Source organism: Denticeps clupeoides, chromosome 2, assembly GCF_900700375.1.
Source record: "Denticeps clupeoides chromosome 2, fDenClu1.1, whole genome shotgun sequence".
In the NCBI taxonomy this organism is placed as follows: Eukaryota; Metazoa; Chordata; class Actinopteri; order Clupeiformes; family Denticipitidae; genus Denticeps; species Denticeps clupeoides.
In genome coordinates, this window is record NC_041708.1 from 662,955 (window position 1) to 687,490 (window position 24,536).

Below are 24,536 nucleotides of genomic sequence, written 5' to 3' on the forward strand. Positions count from 1 at the left end.
ACTCGCTCTCTGTCTCTCTCTCGCTCTCTCTCCACCCACACAGGCGCAACCTCACACACCCACCTGACAAATCATGTTGCTGTCGCCGTGGCAACCCAACAACAGGCAGCCCGGTTGGACGGGGGGGGGGTGCAAGAATGGCAGGAAGTGAGAGGAACAGAGGAACAAAGTGATGGTGTCACTCATGGGCAGCGGCTTTTTTTTCACCTCTTATCTGCGATCGGCGTCGGCCGTCTGGCTGTTCTCCCCACTTCTTCATCAGTCCCCCCTCTAAGACTGTGCAGGTCCCCCAACTTAACATCACCACCCCTCAGGTCCTTCCACTTGTCCTCCTTCCTTCGCCAGGTGTGGATGGAGGATTTGCACCTCCGAGGAATGTTTAAAGGAAGCGCAGAGCAGAAGAAACCATTATCAGGAACAGTGAAGAGGCGCTGAGACGTGAGACGTTCTGCTCTGTCCACTTAAAGAGTCCAGAAGGGGTTGTAGCCGTGTGTGTGTGTGTGCGAGAGAGAGACCGTCATGGAATTTACGCAGTCCGTTGACAACTCGGGAGTGGGCAGCATGACTTGAATGTGACAGATGAGAGACTATAGAGTCTTGGTTGCCGTGGTTACGTACAGTACATCCTGCTGGAGGGAACAGAGACAAAGTGCCTTTCCAGATTACTTTCCTGATTCCCAATCAATCACACATTTTGCAATGAATTAATCACTATTAATCATAACCTCTTGTTGAGGCTGTAAATACACGAGGACACGCTGTATTAAACCCACTCGTCTGATGTTACCTGGCACAATAGGGGTTACAGGAATGAACGGTTTCTGGTTTCTTTACACCGGTAGATTACTGTCGCTGTTACATGGAAATATTGCATGTAAAAAGGTACTAACGTTACAGAAAAAAAACCCCAATAAAGGAAAGGAGAGGGGGATAGAGGAAGAGAGAGCTGCAGCAGCCTGGCCCAGAAAGCTCCCGGCGGAGGGGGAATAGAGAAGAGGCTCCGCCCACAAGAGAAGATTCTTCCCAAAAAGTTCCCACAGACCAATTTTTATTTGACCCGCTGCTGATTCTACAAAACATAATGAAATATGGCCCACACAACACAAGGCCTGATCAAGCGTGATCAAAAATGGCAGAAGCACAGAAAGGCGAAACAGAAGCAAGAACAATCACAGGAACCTTTCAACTGAAATAAATAAAGGATATATTTTACAATAGCCACAACACGTGTGTACTACATAAAGAAGTTCATGGCCGCCCACTGCCCACCAAGGGTGATGGTGTAAATGCAGAGGACACGTTTCACCGCGTCCCCGTGTGCTGCGCTGCTGTGTTTCACAATGACGATCACGTCACTTTCGCTAATGTAAATAGTTACGGGTTTAGTGCACAGCGGCGCTTCACAGATCTTTCCCTGTCTGGTGGGATTCTGTTGATCTGCTACTGAACGTGTTTGATTTGGGGCGTGGTCCATCAGACATCAGTCAGGCAGAGTAGACTATACGAGGAACGGGCGCTGGGCTACGGACGAGGTACATTGTGTAAAAAATGTCCCTTCGCATCGCTTTACGCACGTCACTCGCGCACACTCCGTGCTGCTGGCCTTTATGTGTGTGTGTGCGTGTGTGTGCACCCTCGACTGTGAAGTGTGTGACCGAGTGTGGAAAGAGGGGCCGCGCACCACACGCTCTGTTACTGACCATTTATTCCACAAAACTCGCCGATGGTTCATTTCTTAGATCCTTGATATGTAATTGAAAAGGAGTTATTTAACTGCTGAGATGGCTGTACAGGATACCAGAGGTCACATTTTTAACAGATGAACTTTAACCCTTGCTTTGGCCTCATGAGAACTGGTGGTGGAATGAAGTTCCCCTCGAGGTCAGAACAGCTCAGTCACTGAGCACCTTCACACGGCAGCTCAAGACCTTCTTCTTTAGAGAAGATTTAGATGGACTTGGAACCTTCTTCTTGTCTGACTTCTGTATAGAAACTAGAACAGAGTGAATAAAAAGATTGTATTCATAGTTGGGGGTCCTGGTGAACCAGAACTGACCTCTTCGTTGTAAGTCGCTCTGGATACGGCCGTCTGCCGTAAATGTGAATGTAGAACTGCCAGCAGCAGCTGAGGGGCGTGGACAAGGGCGGCGTTGTGGACGAGTCCGGCTCGGTCGTTGCCAGGTGTGGGGTTATATGGGTGTAACGCGGTTGTGTGTGTTGGCAGGGCGGGGAGCACTGTTACTACCACGGCCGGCTGCGGGGGATTCCCGGGTCCTGGGCGGCGCTGTCCACCTGCCACGGCCTCCGGTCAGTCGCCGCCTCCACTCACCTTCGCCGGATCACCGCTGCGGTTTACTCCACCCTGCAGGGCTTCTCATCTTCTGACTGATTTCTGTGTTATGAAGCCTTGATTTGGTCAGCGCTAATATTCTAGTAATTCATAATAATCATAAAAACAGAAGATAAATGTGGAAAACAAATATATGAAGGTTTGGTGAATTATGGTGAGATTTCATTTCTGGTGAAATTTAGCTTTTTTTAATTGCAAGAAAGAAAAGAAAACAGTAGAACGTAACATAGACACATGCAGTATGTAAACCAATACACATTTTATGTGTGTTATTGTAACCTGCTTTGGACTCTCTCTCTCTCTGTTTCTTCCTCTTTCTCCCCATCCATCGTTCTTTCTTTCTGTCTCTCTCTTTGTTTCTCTCTATCCCTCTCTTTCTATCTGTTTCTTCCTCTCTCTCCCTATCCATATTTCTTTCTTTCTGTCTCTCTCTCTCTCTTTGTTTCTCTCTATCCCTTCATTTCTGTTTCTTCCTCTCTCCCCATCCATATTTCTTTCTTTCTGTCTCTCTCTCTCTTTGTTTCTCTCTATCCCTTCATTTCTCTTTCTTTCTCTCCCCATCCATCTTTCTTTCTTTCTGTCTCTCTCTCTCTGTTTGTCTCTATCCCTCCATTTCTATCTGTTTCTCCTCTCTCTCCCCATCCATCTTTCTTTCTTTCTGTCTCTCTCTCTCTGTTTGTCTTTATCCCTCCATTTCTATCTGTTTCTCCTCTCTCTCCCCATCCATCTTTCTTTCTTTCTGTTTCTCTCTTTGTTTCTCTCTATCCCTCTATTTCTATCTGTTTCTTCCTCTCTCTCCCCATCCATCTTTCTTCCTGTCTTTATCTCTCTTTTTGTCTCTCTCTGTGTATCTGTAAATCTCTCTCTCTCTCTCTCTCTCTCTCTCTCTCTCTCTCTCTCTCTCTCTCTCTCTCTCTACAGAGGGATGTTTTCTGACGGAAACTTCTCGTACGGAATTGAACCTGTTCAGAGCAGCAGTGACTGGGTGAGATCACCAGTCCCCCCCCCTCTCTCTCCCTCCCTCTCTCTCTCTCTCTCTCTCTCTCTCTCCCAGTGTCAGTGCAGTGTGACTCTACCTCTGCACTGCAGTATAGAAAGTTGATACGCGAGCCTGCGCTACGCGCACCGTAACAGTCCGGTGGATGCTGCCGCGTGAAGGTCATTTTGAAGGTCTTCTTCTCTTGAAACCCGACTTTCCGACGTGTCACGCACCAGTGGACAAGTGTCCACCGTAAAAAGAACTGCATTAAATCTGTGTGGATTAGTTACGTTGCCCAACTTGTCCCATGATTAAGTACGTAAGCGTGTAGAGATTCTCAGAAGGTCGAGTGTAAAGTTCTTCAGGTGGAATGTTTCATCTCCGCTTTGAGCCGAGATGGAGGGGACGGGTGTAATACGAGCCGAGCGCTTCTGTCATTAGCGGTGGATCGATGGGACTCTCGCTGTCTTCCTTCCATTTAACTCCATCCGGCTCCCTTTCTCCTCCGCCACCTCCTCCGCCCTCCCAGTCCCGCTTGCTGCTCTCTAAAGTGCTCCGCGTCCGTCAATTATTCACCGCTCGTCCTCTCTGTTCTCACGGCCGTGTCTTCTGTGCAGGACCTGGATGTCCACGCTGTGTACAGGATGCCCAGCCTGCAGCTGACGCCTCGCTGCCCAGGCAAGTGCCCCTGACTCTGTCATGGCTGGTAGTAGCCTAGTGAGACCCGGGTTCAAACCCCACTTACTACCAACGTGTCCCTGAGCAGGACACTTAACCCTGAGTGTCTCCAGGGGGGGACTGTCCCTGTCACTACTGATTGTAAGTCGCTCTGGATAAGGGCGTCTGGTAAATGCTGTAAATGTAAATGTCATTGTGTCCTTTCCTCGGCCTCTCCTTGTCCCCCCGCCTCCGTCTTCGCATGTCAACGTCCAGAAATACGCGACCACATCGATTGGCTGGAACTGATGAGCTTGCAGTTTTTAATACCTTCCCAACCTTGATGTTTCCATCTTATCCCAGAATGCACTCAGAACAGCAATGACTCCGACATTGAAAGTGACACCGACATCGCCATGGAAACCTTCAGCGAGGGTTTGAAACGATCTAAGAGACAAGTAAGAAGTCCACGTGTTGTGGCACCGTCCCTGCTGTCATTAAAACTCACAATTTCATTTTACAATCTGACAACAATATGACCGCATTGTTCTGACCTCAACACGACCCCAAATAGAAGATAATTCCTCCTTTTGTTGCGCCATCAACTGGAATTTACTGGTTTTGTCAGGACCATGAATGACGCCACTTGTTCAAACATATATTACATTTGGACCAATTCGACTTTATCCTTCCGTTTCTTATTGTTATGTTCATGGAGCATCTCTTCATCTCCCCCTGCAGGTACGGAGGGGACAGCGCACCGTTCAGACCGAGACCAAATACATCGAGCTGATGGTGGTCAACGACCACGACCTGGTAAACGCGGCTGATGTTACAATTCAAGCCAGGAGACGCTGGACCTCGGTCTGTTATTACATCTTCACCTGGCAAAGTGCAGCAATAATACTACTAATAATAATGATAATCACAGTCAAATTAAATGATTAAAACCACTGCAACCTGATCATACCTGGCAGAAAGAGGCATGATGGCACAACAGAGTTTCTCATTTATTAACAGCAGTAGATTACAGTTAAAATAAAAGAAAGGAGAAAGAGAGAGAAAGAGAGAGAGAAGCCTGAACTAAGTCGCCTGGTCCAGGAGAAAAACAGTTCAAGCGAAAAGGCCCAGTTCCCGATGGAAAGGAAGGTAAAAGAAGAAGTAAAAAGCGCCTAGTGTCCACGAGACAAGTCTTTTATACATTTGACTCCCAGGATAAAACAACAGAATCCGTATGCGAACTGTAAAACTGGACGGTAGCTAAGAGGATCGTTCTGTTCCGAGAGAATACGGCCGGCCTGTGCCCTGCAAAGCGGCGAGGGCGCCCGCGCCAACCAGCCCGGCCCGCCCACCGGTTGTGTTTTCTTGGCCCGGCGTGAGTTAGCTGCCAGGTGAAGAGAACGCGGCGCGAATCGGAGGTGGCGTGGACTCGTCATCGCCCCTCCAGATGGATTCGGGAGCCGTGCCGCGACACGAGACGCGGGATTTAAAAAAAACACGGCCTTGACCTTACAAGCTGCTCTGAATTTACTGCATGTTCGTATCCGTCCTTTTACCTTCTTTATGTCTTCAGTTTATCCAGATGAGAAGATCCACATCCCAGACAAGGAACTTTGCCAAAGCCGTGGTCAACATGGTGGACGCGGTAAGGACAGCTTTGCGTTGTTGATCGCGTCCCGCTTGTTGGATTAACGACGAAAACTCACCGTTTGTAAAAGATCTACAAGGAGCAGCTGAACACCAGAATAGTCCTGGTCGCCATGGAGACGTGGTCGTCCCAGAACATGGTGTCGGTGAGTGACGACCCCCTCGTCACCCTGCGAAACTTTATGAAGTACCGGAAGGAGAGTGTTAAGGAGCGCGTCGATTTGGCTCACCTGTTCTCGTAAGTCCCGCCGGCGACCTTTGAACCTTGGTTACGGCGCTGGCGAGAAATGCAGAGTCGTGCACGACGTGTGGTTTTTTCCTCAGGGGCCAGACGTTTCTGAACCGCCGCAGCGGGGCAGCTTACATCGGGGGCGTCTGCTCTTCGACTCGCGGAGGCGGAGTCAACGAGGTGCAAGGACGGGTGACGTACTGGTGCGCTCCGCTTTTTGCGACCTTTTAAATGACGCGTGTACGTGTGTGTGTGTTCGGATCAGTACGGGAACGTCGGGCCCATGGCCATCACCCTGTGTCAGACTCTGGGCCAAAACCTCGGGATGATGTGGAACAAGGAACGTTCTGCGGCAGGTACGCCGGCACCAGTGTGCGGGGGTCAGCTGGAGGGTGTTTTTGGGGGACTGAACCTCCTGTCTGCCGTGTGACTGCAGGTGACTGCAGGTGTCCGGATCCATGGCTGGGCTGCATTATGGAGGACACCGGGTACGTCTGTGTTGTGGCTGGGGGGGCACCGGTGTATGTGCATTTAATGGGCCAGCGGTGGCCTAGCGGTTAAGGAAGCGCCCCCCGTAATCAGAAGGTTGTCGGTTCGAATCCCGATCCGCCAAGGTGTCACTGAGGTGTCACTTAGCAAAGCACCGTCCCCACACACTGCTCCCCGGGCGCCTGTCATGGTGCCCACTGCTCACTCAGGGTGGTGGGTTAAATGCAGAGGTCAAATTTCACTGTGTGCACCGCGTGCTGTGCTGCTGTGTATCACATGTGACAATCACTTCACTTTATTATTATTATTATTATTATCTGATTACGGGGCCACTGCCCAAACCGCTAGGCCACCACTGCCACTTGATGAAGGTCCCGTCCCCACATGCTGCTCCCCGGGCGCCAGTCATGGTGCCCACTGTCACCAAGGGTGATGGTTAAATGCAGAGGACACGTTTCACCGTGTCACCATGTGCTATGCTGCTGTGTCTCACAATGACGATCACGTCACTTTCACCGCAGGTACTACCTTCCCCGCAAGTTCTCCCGCTGCAGCGTCGACGAGTACGGCCGCTTCCTCCAGCAGGGGGGGGGCAGCTGCCTCTTCAACAAGCCCAGCCAGGTGAGGCGGTGTGGGGTGCAGGCCGGGGTGGGGCGGGGGGACCGCGCCGCTGACGCCGCCTGACGCCGTGTCTCCCGCAGCTGCTGGACCCTCCGGAATGCGGGAATGGGTACGTGGAGGCGGGGGAGGAGTGTGACTGCGGCTCCCCGCTGGTGAGTTGCCATTGTGTATACATGTATACCTTTCTGGCATTTAGCAGAGGGACAGTCACGGTTAGGTGTCCTGCTCAGGGACACGATGGTAGTAACCTGGATCTTCTCATTTCTACATGCATTAATAATAAATGAATGCAACGCGATGTTGACCCGACAACCAGACAGCATATACCTTTCATATCATTTCATATTGTGAAAATTGAGACCGGCTCTGGATATCCATGACGCCGTTAGCATCGATAGAACCGGTCTGGAGATCAGTTGCACGTGCTGCTAACGAACCCGCGGCGAGATGTTCCCGCTCGCCGTAATCAGAACTCTGCTCTGTCCCCCCGAAAGGAATGTTCCAGAGCTGGGGGAGCCTGCTGCAAGAAATGCACGCTTACCCACGATGCAATGTGCAGCAACGGCCTGTGCTGCCACCGCTGTCGGGTGGGTGCTTTTCGTGTGTGTGTGTGTGTGTGCGCGCGTGTGTGTTAATCCTGCGTGTGTTTGCACAGTACGAACTCAGGGGAGTTGTGTGTCGGGATGCAGTGAACGACTGTGACGTTGCGGAGACGTGTACCGGTGACTCCAGCAAGGTACCTTCACCGCAAAGAATCATGGGAATCAAAAAAAGCACGACAACCCCTGAATCAGAACAAGTTGGGATAAATTGTAATAAAAAGAGGAACATTTCTTCATTTTACTTTAACATGGTAAATATTTGGGCCGCTGCAACGAATCGTATTCATTAAAACAAAGGAATGTCTTCAGAATTAATTGCGATTAGTCGTGATTAATCGTTTGCAACTTTTGAATGGATCAAACTGGTTTGAAGTAGATTATGTTGTGACCACGAAGGTCCTGTAATGTTGTAAGTGAAGCGTTATAAATGTCTTTCTGCCTGAATAGCAGGACAGGACAGTTGACCCGACGGAACATGGCGTAAAGACTTGACCTTGACCTGCATTTTCCGCCCCGGCTTTTCCTGATTCGGGGTTGTGGTGTTTTATATAATGAGCGTAGACTAGACTGACCTCGGCTTCCACCGACAGTGTCCTCCAAACGTGCACAAGCTGGACGGCTACATGTGTGATGCCGCACAGGTGGGTTCCGAGTTCTCAGTGTTGGAACGCACAGTGTGGCACGCCCGCCGTCTGACGACTCGTCTGTGTTCCAGGGTCGTTGCTATGGCGGCCGCTGCAGGACCCGGGACGGACAGTGCCAAGGACTCTGGGGCCATAGTGAGTCCATCAGTGGATTTATTTTTTCTTGTTTAATATGATTTCTAAAATGCTAGTTTTTATGTTAAATGCTTGGTGTAAATTCATCACAGACTCTTTCTGTAGAAGTGTGCAGCGCCGATGCTGTTCTATTCCTGACTTCCTGTCTCCATCTGCTGGTCAAATAAGGAATCATCTCCCTACTGAAGCTTTTCTATGGGTTTTGCAGAAATAATGCTGGCAACGTTGCGTTTGGTCCATATTGACCATTATGATGCCATATTGCGTATATGATACGCATGAGACTTTTACTAGCCCATCTCTCCACTAAATAGACATTGAGATTCCCACAAGTGGGAAATTAACAGGCAATTTGGATATTTTTTCGGCCTTGGCCCCGCATGATAGGTTTTGTGTGTGTGTGTGTGTGTGTGTGTGCAGGCTCAGCTGATCGTATCTGCTACGAGAAGCTGAACACTGAAGGCACGGAGAAAGGCAGCTGCGGTCGAGATGCCAGCGGACAGGCCTGGGTGCCCTGCAGTAAACCGTGAGAGGATTCCACATTTACAGCACCGTCGTAATTATTATATTCCTCCCTGGTCCTGTGGAGGAATTATTAATAAAAGCTTATTAGGCTTGGCAAGTAGTAGCCTGGTGGGTGAGACACTCACCTATAAACCAGAAGAGCATAAAGTCCCAGGTTCAAACCCCACTTACTACCATTGTGTCCCTGAGCAGGACACTTAACCCTGAGTGTCTCCAGGGGGGGACTGTCCCTGTAACTACTGACTGTAAGTCGCTCTACTGTAAGGGCGTCTGGTAAATGACATAAATGAATCTAATGGTTTTGAACAAAAATTACAGTCAAGAAGCAAACCTGTGAAGAACCTGCAGATGAGCTGCACCTTTCTTCACTCCTTCTGTAGAGATGTGCTGTGCGGCTTCCTGCTCTGCAGCAACCTGACGGCGAAACCGCGGTACGGGGAGCTGCAGGGCGACGTCACCAGCCTCACCCTCTACCATAAAAACAAGTACCTGGATTGCCAGTGAGTGTGTGGGGGGGCGGGGTGTGACGAAGCGCGTGTGGAAATCTGGTGGTGAGATGTTCCGTGTGCGCTGTGAGCAGTGGAGGACATGCTGTGCTGGAGGACGGCACCGATTTGGGCTTCGTTGAGGACGGGACCCCATGTGGACCCAACATGATGTGCCTGGACCAACGCTGCCTCCCCGTGGCGACCTTTAACCTCAGCGCCTGCCCTGGGTCCTCGCCGTCCCGTATCTGCTCAGACCATGGGGTAGGGGACCAGAGTCTGCAACATAGCTGTTTTTGGCGGCCTGTCGCAATGTTATTTTCGTCTTTATTAGTCTTAATCACGTCCAGACTCATTGGGGGGACAGAGGTGGCGTAGCGGTTAAGGAAGCGGCCCCGTAATCAGAAGGTTGCCGCCAAGGTGCCACTGAGCAAAGCACCGTCCGCACACTGCTCCCCGGGCGCCTGTCATGGTGCCCACTGCTCACCAGGGGTGATGGTTAAATACAGAGGACACGTTTCACCGTGTGCTGTGCTGCAATGTCTCGCAATGACAATCACTTCACTTTCATTTTATTCTAGTCAAGTTTCAGTCGACTAAAAGCCTGAACATTTTAGACTTTTTTTATCAGAATCATCCGTGAATATTTTAGTCCGTGAAAATAGTTTTTTAATCTATTTTCTATTTGCAAATCTATTTAACCCAGTCAATATAGTACAAATGCAGAGTAGAGCAGACAAAACAGCATTTTCATTTAGTTCATGTTGATACGGGACTGCATGGCTCAGTTGGCATGTCTCTCTCTCTCTCTCTCTCTCTCTCTCTCTCCCTCCCTCTCTCCCTCTCTCCCTCTCTCTCTCTCTCTCTCCCTCTCTCCTCGCACCCCAGACCTGCAGTAACGAGGTGAAGTGCATCTGTGACGCGGACTACACAGGAAAAGACTGCAGCGTGTTCGACCCTGTCCTGGACCCGGATCTCATGGAGGGGCCAGAGAGACATAAAGGTCCCATCAGGATGCTGACACCATAACCAGGGGGCAGCGGTGGCCTAGCGGTTAAGGAAGCGGCCTCGTAATCGGAAGGTTGCCGGTTCGAATCCCGACCCGCCAAGGTGCCACTGAGTACCGTCCCCACACACTGCTCCCCGGGCGCCTGTCATGGCCGCCCACTGCTTTTAGTGCACATTACATGCTGTAATGGTTATTGTAATTGTACATTTCCCAGCATGCCCCAGGCTTTATTTATGTTCCTTCTTAGGTTAGATTTTTATTTGCTGTTCTTCTGAAGCAACATGGCTCCTCTTGTTCATTACAACCCCAAAATATATAGAGATTGGTTTCGCATGTATATGAACATTGCGCACGCATGGTTGCTTAAGTTCTTCAAATGCTGCCCAGGTCCCAGTGGAACCAACATCATCATCGGCTCCATCGCCGGGGCGATTCTCCTGGCGGCCATAATCCTCGGAGGAACCGGATGGGGCTTTAAGTAAGTTTTGCTGTTATGGGGTCAGGGATCTGTTACGTTTTGTGATATTACGTTATTGTTGTTGAACGATAGTCACAAATTATGAATAATTTTTGTCTATGGGGTGGATTGAATTTGTAATTTATAATAATATGGTAAAATGTGCGTGAAGCGTTCCTACACGTCCTAATAACTTCTCCTCTCCTCTCTGTCTTCTGTTGATTCCCTGGATGAAGAAACATCCGGAGAGGAAGGTACGACCCAGCTGAGCAGATTTAACCTGCTCCCGATATTCCCAAATCCAGTCATATTTACACACTCAAATGGACAAAAATGTACTTGTATGGATCATTTATCACACATCAGCCTACAATATCGCATTTACCATGAAATAAAATCCTCACAAGATTTGTTCACTAAAAATGAATGAATAAATGAAAATATGTTTGGCTGAACGTGGTAAGGGGTGGCCATAATTCACATTTTTAAACTGCATTTTTATAGGCATTAATTATCTGTCCATGACGAGTGCTGCAGGATTATGATAGTTATTTTTCTTGTTTCAGCTTTATAACACAGTTATTTCCTAGTTTGTAGTTGGCCAGTGTTTGTAATGGCCGCGATGAAACTGAGGCGGTTCATCTTTCTTCTTCTGCCTTCTGTGCTGTAGATCTGGAGGGGCTTGAGACGTCTGCTGTTTCCCTCTCCGCCCTGCAGCGGGGGGCTTCCCACAATCCTCCTCTCTTGCATCCCCCTTTACTTTCTGCCTCTTGCTGCTTGCTCCGGACCGTTTTTTAATGTCACCCTTGGCCTTGATTTACATTCCAGACGCTCGGAATTCCCACCCGTGTGCTTTCCGGAGACTGTTGAACGCTCCTCTTATGAACGATCTCCTCTCATCGCGCGTGGCCTTCCTCCGCCTCTTCAGAACTAGATGAATGTGCTTCTCCTGTCTTAGTGCTGATATGTAGGAGTGTAACATCTCAGCGGGTCTCCTCCCTCTTCAGAGACCGAAAGATCTCGGACTTCTCTGTAATACACTTTTCCGCTTATTTTACAGAAAGTATTTATAATATAAATTTAATGTAACACGTCCACGGCGATAAGCAATATTAGCACCGATCTTAGCGCAAGAGTGAAGTGATTAGTGATATTATAGTAGTAAGTCAGTAGTAAGTCTTAAACTGCATATATGCATTCAATTAGTAACGAATGTACAGTCTGTGCTGGACGTATCAATGCGGGATTTTCACATGCGTACTTTACTGTAGGTCACGCAGAGCAAACGTATGGCGTATAAATACAGTGTTTCTGTCCGAATCTTATCAGAGATGTGAACAATGCGGCCCTCTGCACTGAAGCAGGTAATAAATCTACTCTGCTGTATGATGCGTTTATAAGGATGGAATATAGAGATATGAGCAGAATGTGAAATATAGGTGCTCTTATTTATATGTTTTACAGACCATTATAAGCACAACTGAATTGTGGCATGTTCACAGAAAAAATGCTTACGAAGCTGACAAGCGGTCAGATATTTGTGAATTTCACACATTTTGCTTTTTTTGTGTTTTTGTATTTTTCCTAATTATTTATCCCTGACAACTGGTGAACGTTGTTTTCAGGCCACGCCCACTTTGGTGGAGTATTATGCAATAACAGCAGACATCACAATAATTCCACCTACACCCATTAAATGATGAAATTTGCCGGCACTGAACACAAAACCATGAGAGAAGGCATTTAATTGATGTTTTAATTTAATAATTCCAACACAAGCAAAAATTACTTAAAAAAATGGTAATAATGGTTGTTGTAAGTAACTGTTCGCTATGCAATAAAGGTAGTGTTTGGGCTGTATTACATACATGACTCTGTATTGATCAGTCATTGATTGTGCTGGTATTCGGTACGTCCAGAGATTGTCCAGTACACTGCCGTCCATGGTGTGGTTCGATATGTTGGCAGTTCAGCTGAATATACTCATCTTCATCTCAGGTGGAAGCATCTATGCCGCTGACCCTGCCCCAGAATTTGAATTTCTTTTCTAATGGACATACTTGTTTTGTGTTTTACTAGTTGTGGAAATTGAATAATGTTCAATTAAAACTGAGAGGCCAACGGTCAGTTGTTGAGCTGAAAGAGCATTAAATGAAGCATCTGGATGGAACCAGATGGTCACATTTGCACACCATGTGCACACCATGCAATACTGTATTGTATAAGCCAGTCCTTCTCTGACATGAGAACTGTGTGGAGGTTCTGGGATTGTTACTGACTGCAGCAGTGTTACTTACCTTCACATATATAGAGGACAAGAAGAATATCTAACCGTTATGGGAGTGCCCTCATAATTAATATTGAAATTACTCATCATTAATGAGGCGTTCGTACATTTTCTTTGTTGAAGCCATTTTGCAGGTGGTTCTCGAACACCTTGAAGTTCTGTATTTATTATGTGCTGTTTTACAACCACATTTAGCCCGTATCGCTCAGCCCTATTTAACTACAGTGCACCACAATGGATGGGTTTTATTTAAAAAGAACTGTATGTACATGTAATTATACTGCCTATACTGTCATATTCATGTATGATTGTACATTTGTGTGTAAATTTTGGTTTGTTCCTCGGGTGAAGTTTTGGGGATACGAGCGGCTCCCTGTTTACATTTAATTTAATGTCCAACCCATTATTTATAATTCAATTTCATTATTTAAACAATGGCAGACAGGGTGACTTTGGACAAAACTGTGAATTTAACACTAAAATAAAGCAAATTCAAAAGGTGCTGATTTGTTTTGTGTGTTTTTATAGAGGGATCATCAGGAATGTTAGGGGGTGATCGTGAGGGGGTTCCACTTTACTCTTCCTCCATTAAACACCCAACAAGGCATGCAGATCCAGGTTCTCCGCTACCACAACACCTGCTCATTTTACTCCACTCATGTCTGCAGACGCCGAATCACAGAATTCTGAATAACTGAACTGAAAAGTGGCTCAAGAACGTTCTGTCTCTTGGACGTTTGGACCACCGTCAGCCTTTGGATGAACAGTCCGGCATTACTGCAGCAGCTGTGGTCTGTTCAAGTTGTGGAATCTCCAGTGTCCCCTTTGGCTTTTGGGGCCAAGCACCTTGTAGCAGAGATGGACTCTTCATGGTGTCCGATACCTGCAAACTCTGCATCTTCAGATTTAGGGGTTTCTCCCGTAGCCTCCAATTACACACACACAAAAAAAGCAAAACGAGGGTTATTGATGTAGGCATCTCATGATCCTGGGTCCCATTCATCAGGAGATCTGCATGTCACCAACCTCATCAGGCCGCAGGTAGTTCTCCGCATACTCCAGCATCTTCTTCTGGGCTGTGGTCAGATTGTAGTACCTCACTGCCTCCTGCGGACAGAACAATGCATCACCATTGGGAATGAAAGCTGCTGAGGACACCTTCAGTTTGTTTAACATGCGTGTGTCCACGCTTCCTCTCACCCTTCTGGCTACAAAGTGCCGCTGTTCCAAGCCCCACTCTTGCCTGTGGGAGATGTACAACTCCATGTTTTGCCGTATCGCTGTGTTGTTTGGGTCAAAGAGCATGTAGCTGGATCCACAGGAGACAGCCGTGGGGACATCGCCCACTGAAGGACAGAATAATAGGCTATGAAACGGTTCTCATAATGGCACAGCTAAATAAAGAACAACAGTGGACAAACGTACATTCGTGATAAGAGAACTGAAGGTAGTGGTACATGGTGGCAACAAAGTTCTCCACAAAGAACCCGCCCACGTTCGGCGTCAGAGTATCTTCACACTGGACTTTACACCTCAGTGCGTCTAGGTGGGCTTCTTGGGAGAGATATTAATGAATTAATGACTGTTCCACACAGAGGTCGGTTCTGGCTTTCATCTGGAAAGGCCTGAGGATCACACCTGCAGTTGAGGAGTAAAGCACATTTAGACCCTCGCAGCTTGCAGCACACAGATCGTACTCCTTCATGTATCCACCCACGGCCTCCTCCACACCAGCAGCACTGCCTCTGTGGTCCTCAGAGTAGAACAGGAGCACCCCCTGGACAAAGCTTCTCTAGATGGTAGAACGTCCGATAGAGTTATTTCACATTAAAGCTAAAATGCTAACGCTAAACAAGCTAAAGCACATCAAGATTTTGGGTTTCTGACCATGAGTTCACGAAAGCTGAAAATCTACCATGGCATTCTGAAGCACTATGGAGCACTTGTGACATGAGACGTGTGGAAAGATCTGGCCAACCAAACAGTAAGTTACTATTTGCACAATTTATCTGCACCAAATGGGGATTTTAAATCAATGACTGCGTCTGACCTCGTATGGTTTTTGCTCATGGTCGGTGAGGGACCCGTCCAGGTCAAAAGAGGCTTTGTAGCGGCTCATGATGTCAGCCATGGCCTGGTCTCCTGGGTTCTTCTGCAGGTACGTGTGTGCTGCCGAGGCGGCTCTTTCAGTGTTGTTTAGCTGAGCAGAACACATTCACACGCTGGTGATGCAATAGTGAGCTCTGACGCAGACCAGTCCTTCTGGGGACGAAATGTCCTTACGTGGTGATAGGCGAGGTGCAGATGTCGATACGGTGTCCGATTCCTGAAGTCCTCCAGGGTTCCTCGGCTGGGAGCTGAAGCCAGGAAGATGGGGAAACGCGTTTTGCACTTTTTCATGCAAGACGTCCGCATCAGAGTATCCCAGAACCCCCTCAGGTCATCTGTTCTGATGGCCAGGTCCTCCTGAGCCTGACCTCCATGAGCACAAGTCTGCGAGCAGAAAGCAGCGCCTTCTTGGAGGAGGCCATGAAGCCTCAGGCTCAGCTCCAGGAAACGGACACATTCCGACCAGTTTTCCGTGGCGCAGCTGTCCAGCGCTTTTCCGTAAACAAATCCGACGGAGAGGAGCTCAGGAGGTTCCTCAGCACTCCTAATGACAGAAGAGCGGAGATAAACCAAAACCAGACCTTCAAACCAGCACAGGTTTCTGTGTTGCATGGTAGACGTGTAGCTCGACCCGAGTAGAGTAGTGAAAAGAGAAGGTCCACATGCGGAGCGTCTGGAAAAACACTTTAGGGACTTGGTGGGCTGGGAAAAATGTAACTGCAGAAGGTCATGGAGCCAAATGGTGGGACTGGGGTTTCAGGTTTCTTTCAGCTATCAACTTAAAGTTCTACACAGTTCCAGGTTCTCAGTCGTTTAACTGGTCCAGAGCACCTTCAGTTTTGCTTGGAGGGTGGAACCATGGTGTAAAGTCCAGACCTGACCGTCTGAAGGTCATGACATCTCCTCCTCAGGATTGTACAGCAGGGAGTACCAGGATGGGTGCATCACTCCTGGCTTGTCCCTGCTTAACCTGATGTGTCCACCACTGGGGACTCTGGAGTGTTTTCCCCTGATCCACTGTCCAATCCTTCAGAGACCCGTGAAGCTTCCTCATGTTCACGCAGACGTTTAGTCCCTGGTTTCACAGTGTGTCTGGAGGCTTCTACGTTTGAACATCAGGACCACTTTTTTCCAGGTTTTAATAAAGCTTCAAATTGATTCATTTCAGCGTCCTCCGTACCTATTTTATCTTCTGTGTCAGAAGTTAGTGGAGCTCCAGCTCCGTTACCAGCTGAAGTGGTTGGGTGTGGAAGGTAGAGGAGCAGGAGAAGGTGAGTAGATAATATGGACGTCCCGGTGTCACCTCGCGGGGCGGGACCTCATCATCCTCGTCATCCTCGTCATCCTCGTCATCCTCACCCCCCCCCCCCCCCCCCCCCCCCCCCCCACCCCCCCAGGACACGTCCCGGCTCCTTCCCAGCAGCTTCCGGGTGCAGAAGAGGCCAGATGTGACTCCGGAGCGCAGAGTTTCTACCTCCAGCCAGCCAGCCAGCCGTGTAGCAGAGCGAGAAGAAGAAGAAGAAGAAGAAGAAGAAGAAGAAGAAGAAGAAGAAGAAGAAGAAGAAGAGGAGGAGAACGTTCTGGTTTGGTGTTTTTTACCCTCAGGGACGTGAGAAAAACGGGAGAAGTGCAGACGTGAATCTGCCGCGCCGAAGAACGTCCACGTTTACAGAAGGAGGAGAAGATGTGGCGCAGCTGGGCTGCGGTGCTGCATCTCGCGGCGTGGACGTGGCGCTCCGTGGACGGGAACCCGGGCCCGGTTCTGGTGGACGTGGTGGTGGAGCGGAGCTCGGTCCCGCAGCCGTGTCTCCGGGAGGTGAAGAGCGGGGACTTCGTTCGGTACCATTATAACGGGACCTTCACCGACGGGAAGCCGTTCGATTCCAGGTGACCTTCTGTTTTATAGAAAATAAAAACGCTAAAATTATATATACAGTACAGGCCAGAAGTCTGGACACCTTCTCATTCAACGCGTTTTCTTTATCTTCATGACCATTTACGTTGGTAGATTCTCACTGAAGGCATCAAAACTATGAATGAACACATGTGGAGTTCTGTACTTAACAAAAAAAGGTGAAATAAGTGAAAACATGTTTTATATTCTAGTTTCTTTGCTCTGGTTACTGCTTTACACACTCTTGGCATTCTCTCGATGAGCTTCAAGAGGTCGTCACCTGAAATGCTTCTCCAACAGTCTTGAAGGAGTTCCCAGAGGTGTTTAGCACTTGTTGGTCCAGCTCACCCCAAACCATCTGGACTGGGTTCAGGTCCGGTGACTGTGGAGGTCAGGTCTCCACTTTTTGTTAAGTACAGAACTCCACATGTGTTCATTCATAGTTTTGATGCCTTCAGTGAGAATCTACCAACGTAAATGGTCACGAAGATAAAGAAAACACATTGAATGAGAAGGTCTGAGATAATATTTCTATCCACTTTGTAGACATGCATAATGTGGTAGTAGCCTGGTGAGTCCCGGGTTCGAACCCCACTTACTTCCATTGTGTCCCTGAGGAGGACACTTAACCCTGATTGTCTCCCAGGGGGGACTGTCCCTGGATAACAGCGTCTGCACATTTATTACATTCAGCTCTATGAAAATGTACAATTTCATCATTCGTTTTTCTTGTTTTGCAGCTACGAGCGAGGCGCGGCCTTCTTCTCCCCGGTGGGGAAGGGGAAGCAGATTGCGGGCGTGGACAGGGGAATTGTGGGAATGTGTGTGAACGAGCGGAGGAGGATCACGGTCCCCCCACACCTGGCGTACGGCAGCCAGGGGGCAGGTGGGGAGCGTCGTGGACATTCCGCCGGGGTCTCGGGACGCGTTGCTGATGCCGTGTGTTCGCGTTTCAGGTGACGTGATAAAGCCCGAGACCACGCTGGTGTTCGATATGATCCTGCTGGACGTCTGGAACGCGGAGGACACCGTCCAGACGCGCACCTACAGTCGGCCGGACGGCTGCAAGCGCGCCGTCCAGAACTCCGACTTCGTCCGCTTCCACTTCAATGGGACGCTGCTGGACGGGACGTCCTTCGACTCCAGGTGAGTCCGCGGAGAGTTCCAACGCCACCGAACGTGTGTGTGTACGCGGGTTTATTTTGCGTCCTCGCACAGCTACCGAAGGAGACAGACGCAGGACACTCTGGTCGGCGAGGGCTGGCTGATCAAAGGGCTGGACGCCGGGCTGCTGGGGATGTGCGTAGGAGAGCGGAGGAACGTCGTCGTCCCCCCGTTCCAGGGCTACGGGGAGAAAGGATTCGGTAAATTCTCCAGTAGTTCTCCTTCCAGAGTATCCGTAATGGACTCGCCTGACCACTTAGTTCCACCCCAGTCACGTCCTGGTGAGGATCATCAAGAGGATTTTCTGGTCGTCAACGTTTCATTCAAACAATTCGCTATTTGTGATTTTGGGTTATTGCTGTGAACTTCATAAAAAAAGTCTTTACATTTACAGCATTTACCAGACACCAGAACGACTTATATTCAGTAGTTACAGGGACAGTCCCCCCCTGGAGACACTCAGGGTTAAGTGTCCTGCTCAGGGACACGATGGTAGTAAGTGGGGTTTGAACCTGTGTCTTCTGGTTCATAGGCGAGTGTGGTACCCGCTAGGCTACCACCACCACCCTAAATTGCTAAATTGATTAGTGAGTAATTCTGATTTCAGGCTCAGACATCCCACCTCATGCCACTCTGGTGTTTGATGTCCTCCTGGAGGACCTCCACAACCCTAAAGATGACATCGTGGTGGAGGTCCAGGACATGCCGGAACCTTGCACACGGAAATCCATCTCGGGGGACTACATCCGCTACCATTACAATGGTACCTTCCTCAACGGTGTGACCTTTGACACCAGGTGAGTCCATATATAACCCGCGGTGACCAACGTGCGCTGCATTAAATGACCCTCAAGACCGGAATGTTCGGCTCCTCCCACGCGTCCTGCAGCTACCAGAGGAACCAGACGTACAACACCTACATCGGCCTGGGCTACGTGATCTCAGGCATGGACAAGGGTCTCCAGGGGGTCTGTGTGGGCGAGAGGAGGAGGATCACGATGCCCCCACACCTGGCCTATGGGCAGCATGGAGCCGGTGAGAGGCTGCTTGTGTGTGTGTGTGTGTGTGTGTGTGTGTGTTGAATGGGTTCGTGTCGAGGATTTTTGAAAGCCCCGCCCTGTTTTCAGGGAAGGACATCCCGGGGTCGGCTGTGCTGGTCTTCGACATCCACGTCATCGATTTCCACAACCCCAAAGACACGCTGGAGATCCAGGTGGTCCAGAAGCCGGGCGCGTGCAACGACACCAGCGCGGCGGACGACTTCGTCCAGTACCACTACAACTGCTCTCTGATGGACGGCACCGTCCTCTTCAGCTCGTGAGTCGCCGGCGTCCCTCTCCGGTCCACCAGTAGATTACGTCCTGACGCGCGAACCTTCTTCTCAGGAGAGACTACCCCGGCCCTCAGGACACGGTGCTGGGGGCGGACAAGGTGATCGACGGCCTGGATGAGGGCCTGCGGGGGATGTGTGTCGGGGAGAGGAGGAGGGTCGTCGTGCCCCCCCACCTCGGCCATGGAGAACGAGGAGGTAAAAACGAGAGACTGGAAATAAATGGGAAATGAATTCACGTTCTAACGCCTGTCCTGCCTGTCCGGCCCCAGCGGGAAACGTCCCCGGCAGCGCCGTGCTGCTGTTCGACCTGGAGCTGGTCTCTCTGCAGAAGGGCGTCCCCCAAGGCTACCTGTTCGTGTGGCTGCAGGACAGTCCTGCCGAGCTGTTCAAGGCCCTGGACCTGAACCAGGACCAGCAGGTCCCGCTGGAGGAGGTGAGAACCCAACAACACAATCAGTTTAAAGTTTAAAGTGAAGTGATTGTCACATGTGATACAGAGCAGCACAGCACACGGTGACACGGTGAAATGTGTCCTCTGTATTTAACCATCACCCTTGGTGAGCAGTGGGCACCATGACAAGTGCCCGGGGAGCAGTGTGTGGGGACGGTGCTTTGCTCAGTGGCACCTTGGCGGATCGGGATTCGAACCGGCAACCTTCTGATTACGGGGCCACTTCCTTAACCGCTAGGCCATCACTGGCAATCACGCCAGAATGTGACAAAATATGCTTTAATTTGAAGACATTTGCAGGTTAGCGCCTGTGTTTAACTGGAAAAAACATCTATGGCTTTAAGATTGTCACGCAGTAACACATGATTAACATTTAAAATATTGAATGGTTTTCTAGCACAAGAAGAAAAGGTGAAAAATATAACAATTAATATCACTCTTTACATTTACATTTACGGCATTTACCAGGCGCCCTTTTCCAGAGTGATTTACGATTAGTAGTGACAGGGACAGTCCCCCCCTGGAGCAACTCAGGGTTAAGTGTCCTGCTCAGGGACACGATGGTAGTAAGTGGGGTTTGAACCTGGGCCTTCTGGTTCATAGTCGAGTGTGTTAACCACTAGGCTACTACCACCCTGTTATCTTTCTAATAACAGTTCATATGTAATCTCTGTTTTAACCTCTTCAGTTCTCAGAGTTCATTAAGACCCAGGTGGCAGAGGGCAAAGGTCGCTTGAAGCCTGGAAGTGACCCCGAGGTCGTCATCAGTGACATGTTCAAGAACCAGGACCGAGACCAGGACGGCCACATCACTGCAGACGAGCTGAAGCTCAAAGTGGAAGAAGATGCAGAGAAAGCAAAACATGACGAACTGTGAGAACGAAACACACACACACACACACACAGAGAGGCTGACGAAGAAGTCATTTTGATGTTTCTATTTTTGATGAGAAATAAATTCATTAAAAATATGTTTGTGGGTTCGGTTTTCATTATAATATTCTAATAATGTGACATGCTGGATTCTGATTGTCGTGAGCTGTCAGCCATAATCGGAATCGTCAAATGGAAACTGTTCCACTGTTTCCCACCAGGTGGAGCCATTTTTAAACGCTCCCCTATTTAAGCCTCCAGATGAACTTTTTCTGTGTGACGTGTTGCGTGTCATTTCTCTGCTCGCTTGAACTTCAGACCTGCTTTAGAGAATTTTTCTGTTGTGCTTGGTGGCCCATGCAGCCATTTTGTGTTCAGTTTGTGCATCATGCGCTCTCTCGTGCAGCGTCCCACCACGATTTTGAACCAACTGAAACAAAACTAGCGCCTCATTCAATGTGTTTTCTTGCTTTTCATGACCATTTACGTTGGTAGATTCTCACTGAAGGCATCAAAACGATGAATGAACACATGTGTGGAGAGCACGTAAACTCCTTGGAGGTGTGAGTCCACGTCCCTGAACATCACGGCGCCGCTTTATAGATGTTTCTGCTACCCAGGCCTTGACCTGAGGATCACGTGTGGTCACGCTGCTGCTGCTGCTGCTGCTTTTTTGTGGTGGTAGAACCTCCTGTGTGCCGGCTGCTCTGGTGACGTGTGGTAACATCATGATTAGCGGTGCGTACTGGCCAGGATCATCTCACGATACGATTATATCATGTGGCGAAATTCTGCAGTTCACTGAAAATGTGAAAACAGAGCCGATATACGAGATGCCGCATACGATCTGTGTGCATCACATTACATTAATAATTCCGCCAAAACGACAAAAACGTATCTGACGTCTCAGCATCATACAGGTCACGTACAGGACATAGCTGAATGGAGGACATAGTATAAAGTGAAGTGATTGTCACATGTGATACATGGGATGGTAGTAGCCTAATGGGTAACACACTCGCCTATAAACTAGAAGACCCAGGTTCAAACCCCACTTACTACCATTGTGTCCCTGAGCAAGACACTTAACCCTAAGTTGCTCCAGGGGGGACTGTCCCTGTAATACTGATTGTAAGTCGCTCTGGATAAGGGCGTCTGATAAATGCTGTAAATGTAAATGTAATGTAAATGATACACAGCAGCACAGCTCACGGTGCACACAGTGAAATTTGTCATTGCATTTAACCCATCACCCTGAGTGAGCAGTGGGCAGCCATGACAGGTGCCCGGGGAGCAGTGTGTGGGGACGCTGCTTTACTCAGTGGCACCTCAGTGGCACCTTGGCGGGTCGGGATTCGAACCAGCAACCTTCTGATTACGGGGCCGCTTCCTTAACCGCTAGGCCACCACTGACCCTGGTATGGAGATGACTGATGAACTTCTCCTTTTTAAAACTTCTTCTGTGTTATATATGTGGCTCTATCAGCCACTTTAGTACGGCCGCCTGCTCCTACCAGCTCTGGAGGCCAACACCGCACATGCAATCAATGCCCAGACGGGCCATCAAAATGTCAAAAGTGGGAGGGGTTTGTGGTCGTCTGGTTCATACCTCCAAGCTCCTGCCACCAGGTAAGATGACGAGATCATTTGTATTCTTGATAGGCAGGACAAGCTTATGCAGTGGAGGGATTTGTAGTTCCTCCACGCTTTTGGGAAATTTCTTGGGGGGAAGGATTTGAAGGATTTTCTGCATGGCGATGAACATCATTGTCCCAGGACTCTTCCTGGTAAGGTACATGAACCTTTCCTCTCCCAGTATCTGTAACCAATCGTCCCGGCACCCATACAGGTCAATCCAACATGTTAAGCAATTCATGGGTATGAACATCAGCAAGACGTCCAAGCAGGTATATTCCAGCTTGCCATTACATTTCTTGTGAGTAAGCCAATATTGTCTATTACTTGAACAAGTATTGAACTCCCACATCTTCTCCAGGAGGACTTGCAGACTGGTATTCTTCACATTGTGCTTCATGTGCATACGTCCTCTTCCCAGCAGCTGGACCATGGCGTTCACATCCATCATCTCCACGGCCATGATCAGTAAAGGCATTTCATCCGATTTGTTTGTAATGACGTATTGCACTAGAAATTAATTCTGATCCACCAACTCTGATATCTTCTCCATAGCCTACCACATGTCATCATCCTTGCTGTGCAACGATAAATATGGCGCAGTTTTATGAACATAGTAAACCAGCTCCATGCTCAGGACCTCGTGAGGATACTGCTCTAGCAGATACATACAGTATTCCCAGTGTCTGTAGGTCATTGCTCCAAATATGGACTATGAGGGCTGTTCATGCATCTTTGCGCGCAATTCCTCCAGTCGCTCCAAAGGCTCTTTCTCAGTCAAAGATGAAAGAAAATCTATATTTAAATCTATATTGGGTTCACTCATTTATTTTGATATATAAATTTGATGTAATGATTTAAATAGGTTTTCAAAGTTCTTTAATAAAGTCACCACGGCTCGCACTGAAAAAAGTCCTCTCTGTTCTGCTGTTCCTGTGTGGAACTCAGAAGATGGAGCAGATGGAGAATTGTCCTACACCTTGCACATCCGGCTCTCCTGCAGGCCAGCAGTCAAACACAGACACACGACACAAGCAAGAACCAGGCAGAGGGAGACAATGGGGACGGGGAACCCTCGGGCTGCATGTTGGAGATCCACGCGGCCACAGCCATGGCGCCACCTGGTGATTTGGAGTCACACCGATGCTAATCGTCGGCATCCAGCGGAAGCTGAACTGACACCACACTCTTTCTTACACTTTATTTAGCGATAAATAGAGATAAATAGAGACTCTTTAAGTCTCCATATTTAAACCTGCTGACAAGGAACAGATTCTTTTGGCTGTATTGAGTGGTGCAGGGGCAGTGGTGTTCTAGCGGTTAAAGAAGCGGCCCCGTAATCAGAAGGTTGCCGGTTCGAATCTCGAACCGCCAAGGTGCCACTGAGCAAAGCACCGTCCCCACACACTGCTCCCCGGGCGCCTGTCATGGTGCCCACTGTTCACTCAGGGTGATGGTTAAATGCAGAGGACACATTTCACTGTGTGCACCGTCCCCACACACTGCTCCCCGGGCGCCTGTCGTGGCGCCCGCTGTTCACTCAGGGTGATGGTTAAATGCAGAGGACACATTTCACTGTGTGCACCGTGTGCTGTGCTGCTGTGTCTCACAAGTGACAATCACTTCACTTTCACTTCACTGATAACTGAGTCCTTGGCTGCCTGACCCCGTGTTCACGTTTGGCTTTACTCCGTTTTACTTTTACCCTGGTCTAACGCATCACTTCCTGCTAACCGTCGTCTCCACCCCTACGTTGGACAGCGGCTTCACGTCTATTTCATTCTCTCGCCCACTGTCCACTAATGCAGGGGCGAGACTTAACAGATACCCATCCGCTCAGAGCGCGAATCACCCTTCCATGATTGGGGGATGCTGCCTTCATAACATCTTTATGACCATGATGTTCCGCTACCGCAGCAATAATAATAGTCGAGATTTTAATTAGTCACGTGCATAGTTAT

At 49.0% G+C, this 24,536-nt stretch overlaps 3 protein-coding genes across 5 annotated transcripts in view; 2 read left to right on the top strand and 1 right to left on the bottom strand.

Annotated features, from left to right (window-relative positions):
* adam11 (ADAM metallopeptidase domain 11) overlaps positions 1–13,617 on the top strand; it is an 18,746-nt gene extending 5,129 nt beyond the window's left edge. Inside the window, exons 5-27 of one of the 3 annotated variants that reach the window (XM_028969573.1) lie at positions 2,225–2,307; positions 3,272–3,335; positions 3,947–4,007; positions 4,350–4,444; positions 4,728–4,802; positions 5,560–5,631; positions 5,705–5,871; positions 5,958–6,042; positions 6,128–6,218; positions 6,299–6,350; positions 6,873–6,972; positions 7,053–7,124; positions 7,467–7,559; positions 7,628–7,708; positions 8,165–8,215; positions 8,290–8,353; positions 8,774–8,879; positions 9,259–9,378; positions 9,435–9,627; positions 10,252–10,366; positions 10,760–10,850; positions 11,066–11,083; positions 11,500–13,617. In XM_028969573.1, coding sequence (XP_028825406.1) covers positions 2,225–2,307; positions 3,272–3,335; positions 3,947–4,007; positions 4,350–4,444; positions 4,728–4,802; positions 5,560–5,631; positions 5,705–5,871; positions 5,958–6,042; positions 6,128–6,218; positions 6,299–6,350; positions 6,873–6,972; positions 7,053–7,124; positions 7,467–7,559; positions 7,628–7,708; positions 8,165–8,215; positions 8,290–8,353; positions 8,774–8,879; positions 9,259–9,378; positions 9,435–9,627; positions 10,252–10,366; positions 10,760–10,850; positions 11,066–11,083; positions 11,500–11,515 — 1,965 coding nt within the window. In that variant the 3' untranslated portion in view covers positions 11,516–13,617. Of the gene's footprint in view, positions 1–2,224; positions 2,308–3,271; positions 3,336–3,946; positions 4,008–4,349; positions 4,445–4,727; positions 4,803–5,559; positions 5,632–5,704; positions 5,872–5,957; positions 6,043–6,127; positions 6,219–6,298; positions 6,351–6,872; positions 6,973–7,052; positions 7,125–7,466; positions 7,560–7,627; positions 7,709–8,164; positions 8,216–8,289; positions 8,354–8,773; positions 8,880–9,258; positions 9,379–9,434; positions 9,628–10,251; positions 10,474–10,759; positions 10,851–11,065; positions 11,084–11,499 lie in introns of those variants that run through there. The other 2 variants (XM_028969574.1, XR_003748840.1) reach the window with 2 other exon arrangements.
* On the bottom strand, positions 13,253–15,855 carry LOC114784293 (endoplasmic reticulum protein SC65-like). Its single transcript, XM_028969576.1, has 7 exons — positions 15,400–15,855; positions 15,167–15,316; positions 14,755–14,908; positions 14,542–14,670; positions 14,317–14,462; positions 14,143–14,223; positions 13,253–14,042 (listed from the first exon to the last, which is right to left on the bottom strand). Exons 1-7 carry the CDS (start codon positions 15,835–15,837, stop codon positions 13,914–13,916), a joined length of 1,227 nt encoding a protein of 408 aa, XP_028825409.1. The 5' UTR covers positions 15,838–15,855; the 3' UTR covers positions 13,253–13,913.
* A 778-nt stretch (positions 15,856–16,633) lies between these two features.
* On the top strand, positions 16,634–21,038 carry fkbp10b (FKBP prolyl isomerase 10b). The gene is made up of 10 exons (XM_028969580.1): positions 16,634–17,112; positions 17,860–18,005; positions 18,076–18,265; positions 18,338–18,483; positions 18,891–19,080; positions 19,173–19,318; positions 19,411–19,600; positions 19,669–19,811; positions 19,886–20,049; positions 20,756–21,038. Exons 1-10 carry the CDS (start codon positions 16,910–16,912, stop codon positions 20,942–20,944), a joined length of 1,707 nt encoding a protein of 568 aa, XP_028825413.1. The 5' UTR covers positions 16,634–16,909; the 3' UTR covers positions 20,945–21,038.
* Positions 21,039–24,536: the final 3,498 nt, after the last annotated feature.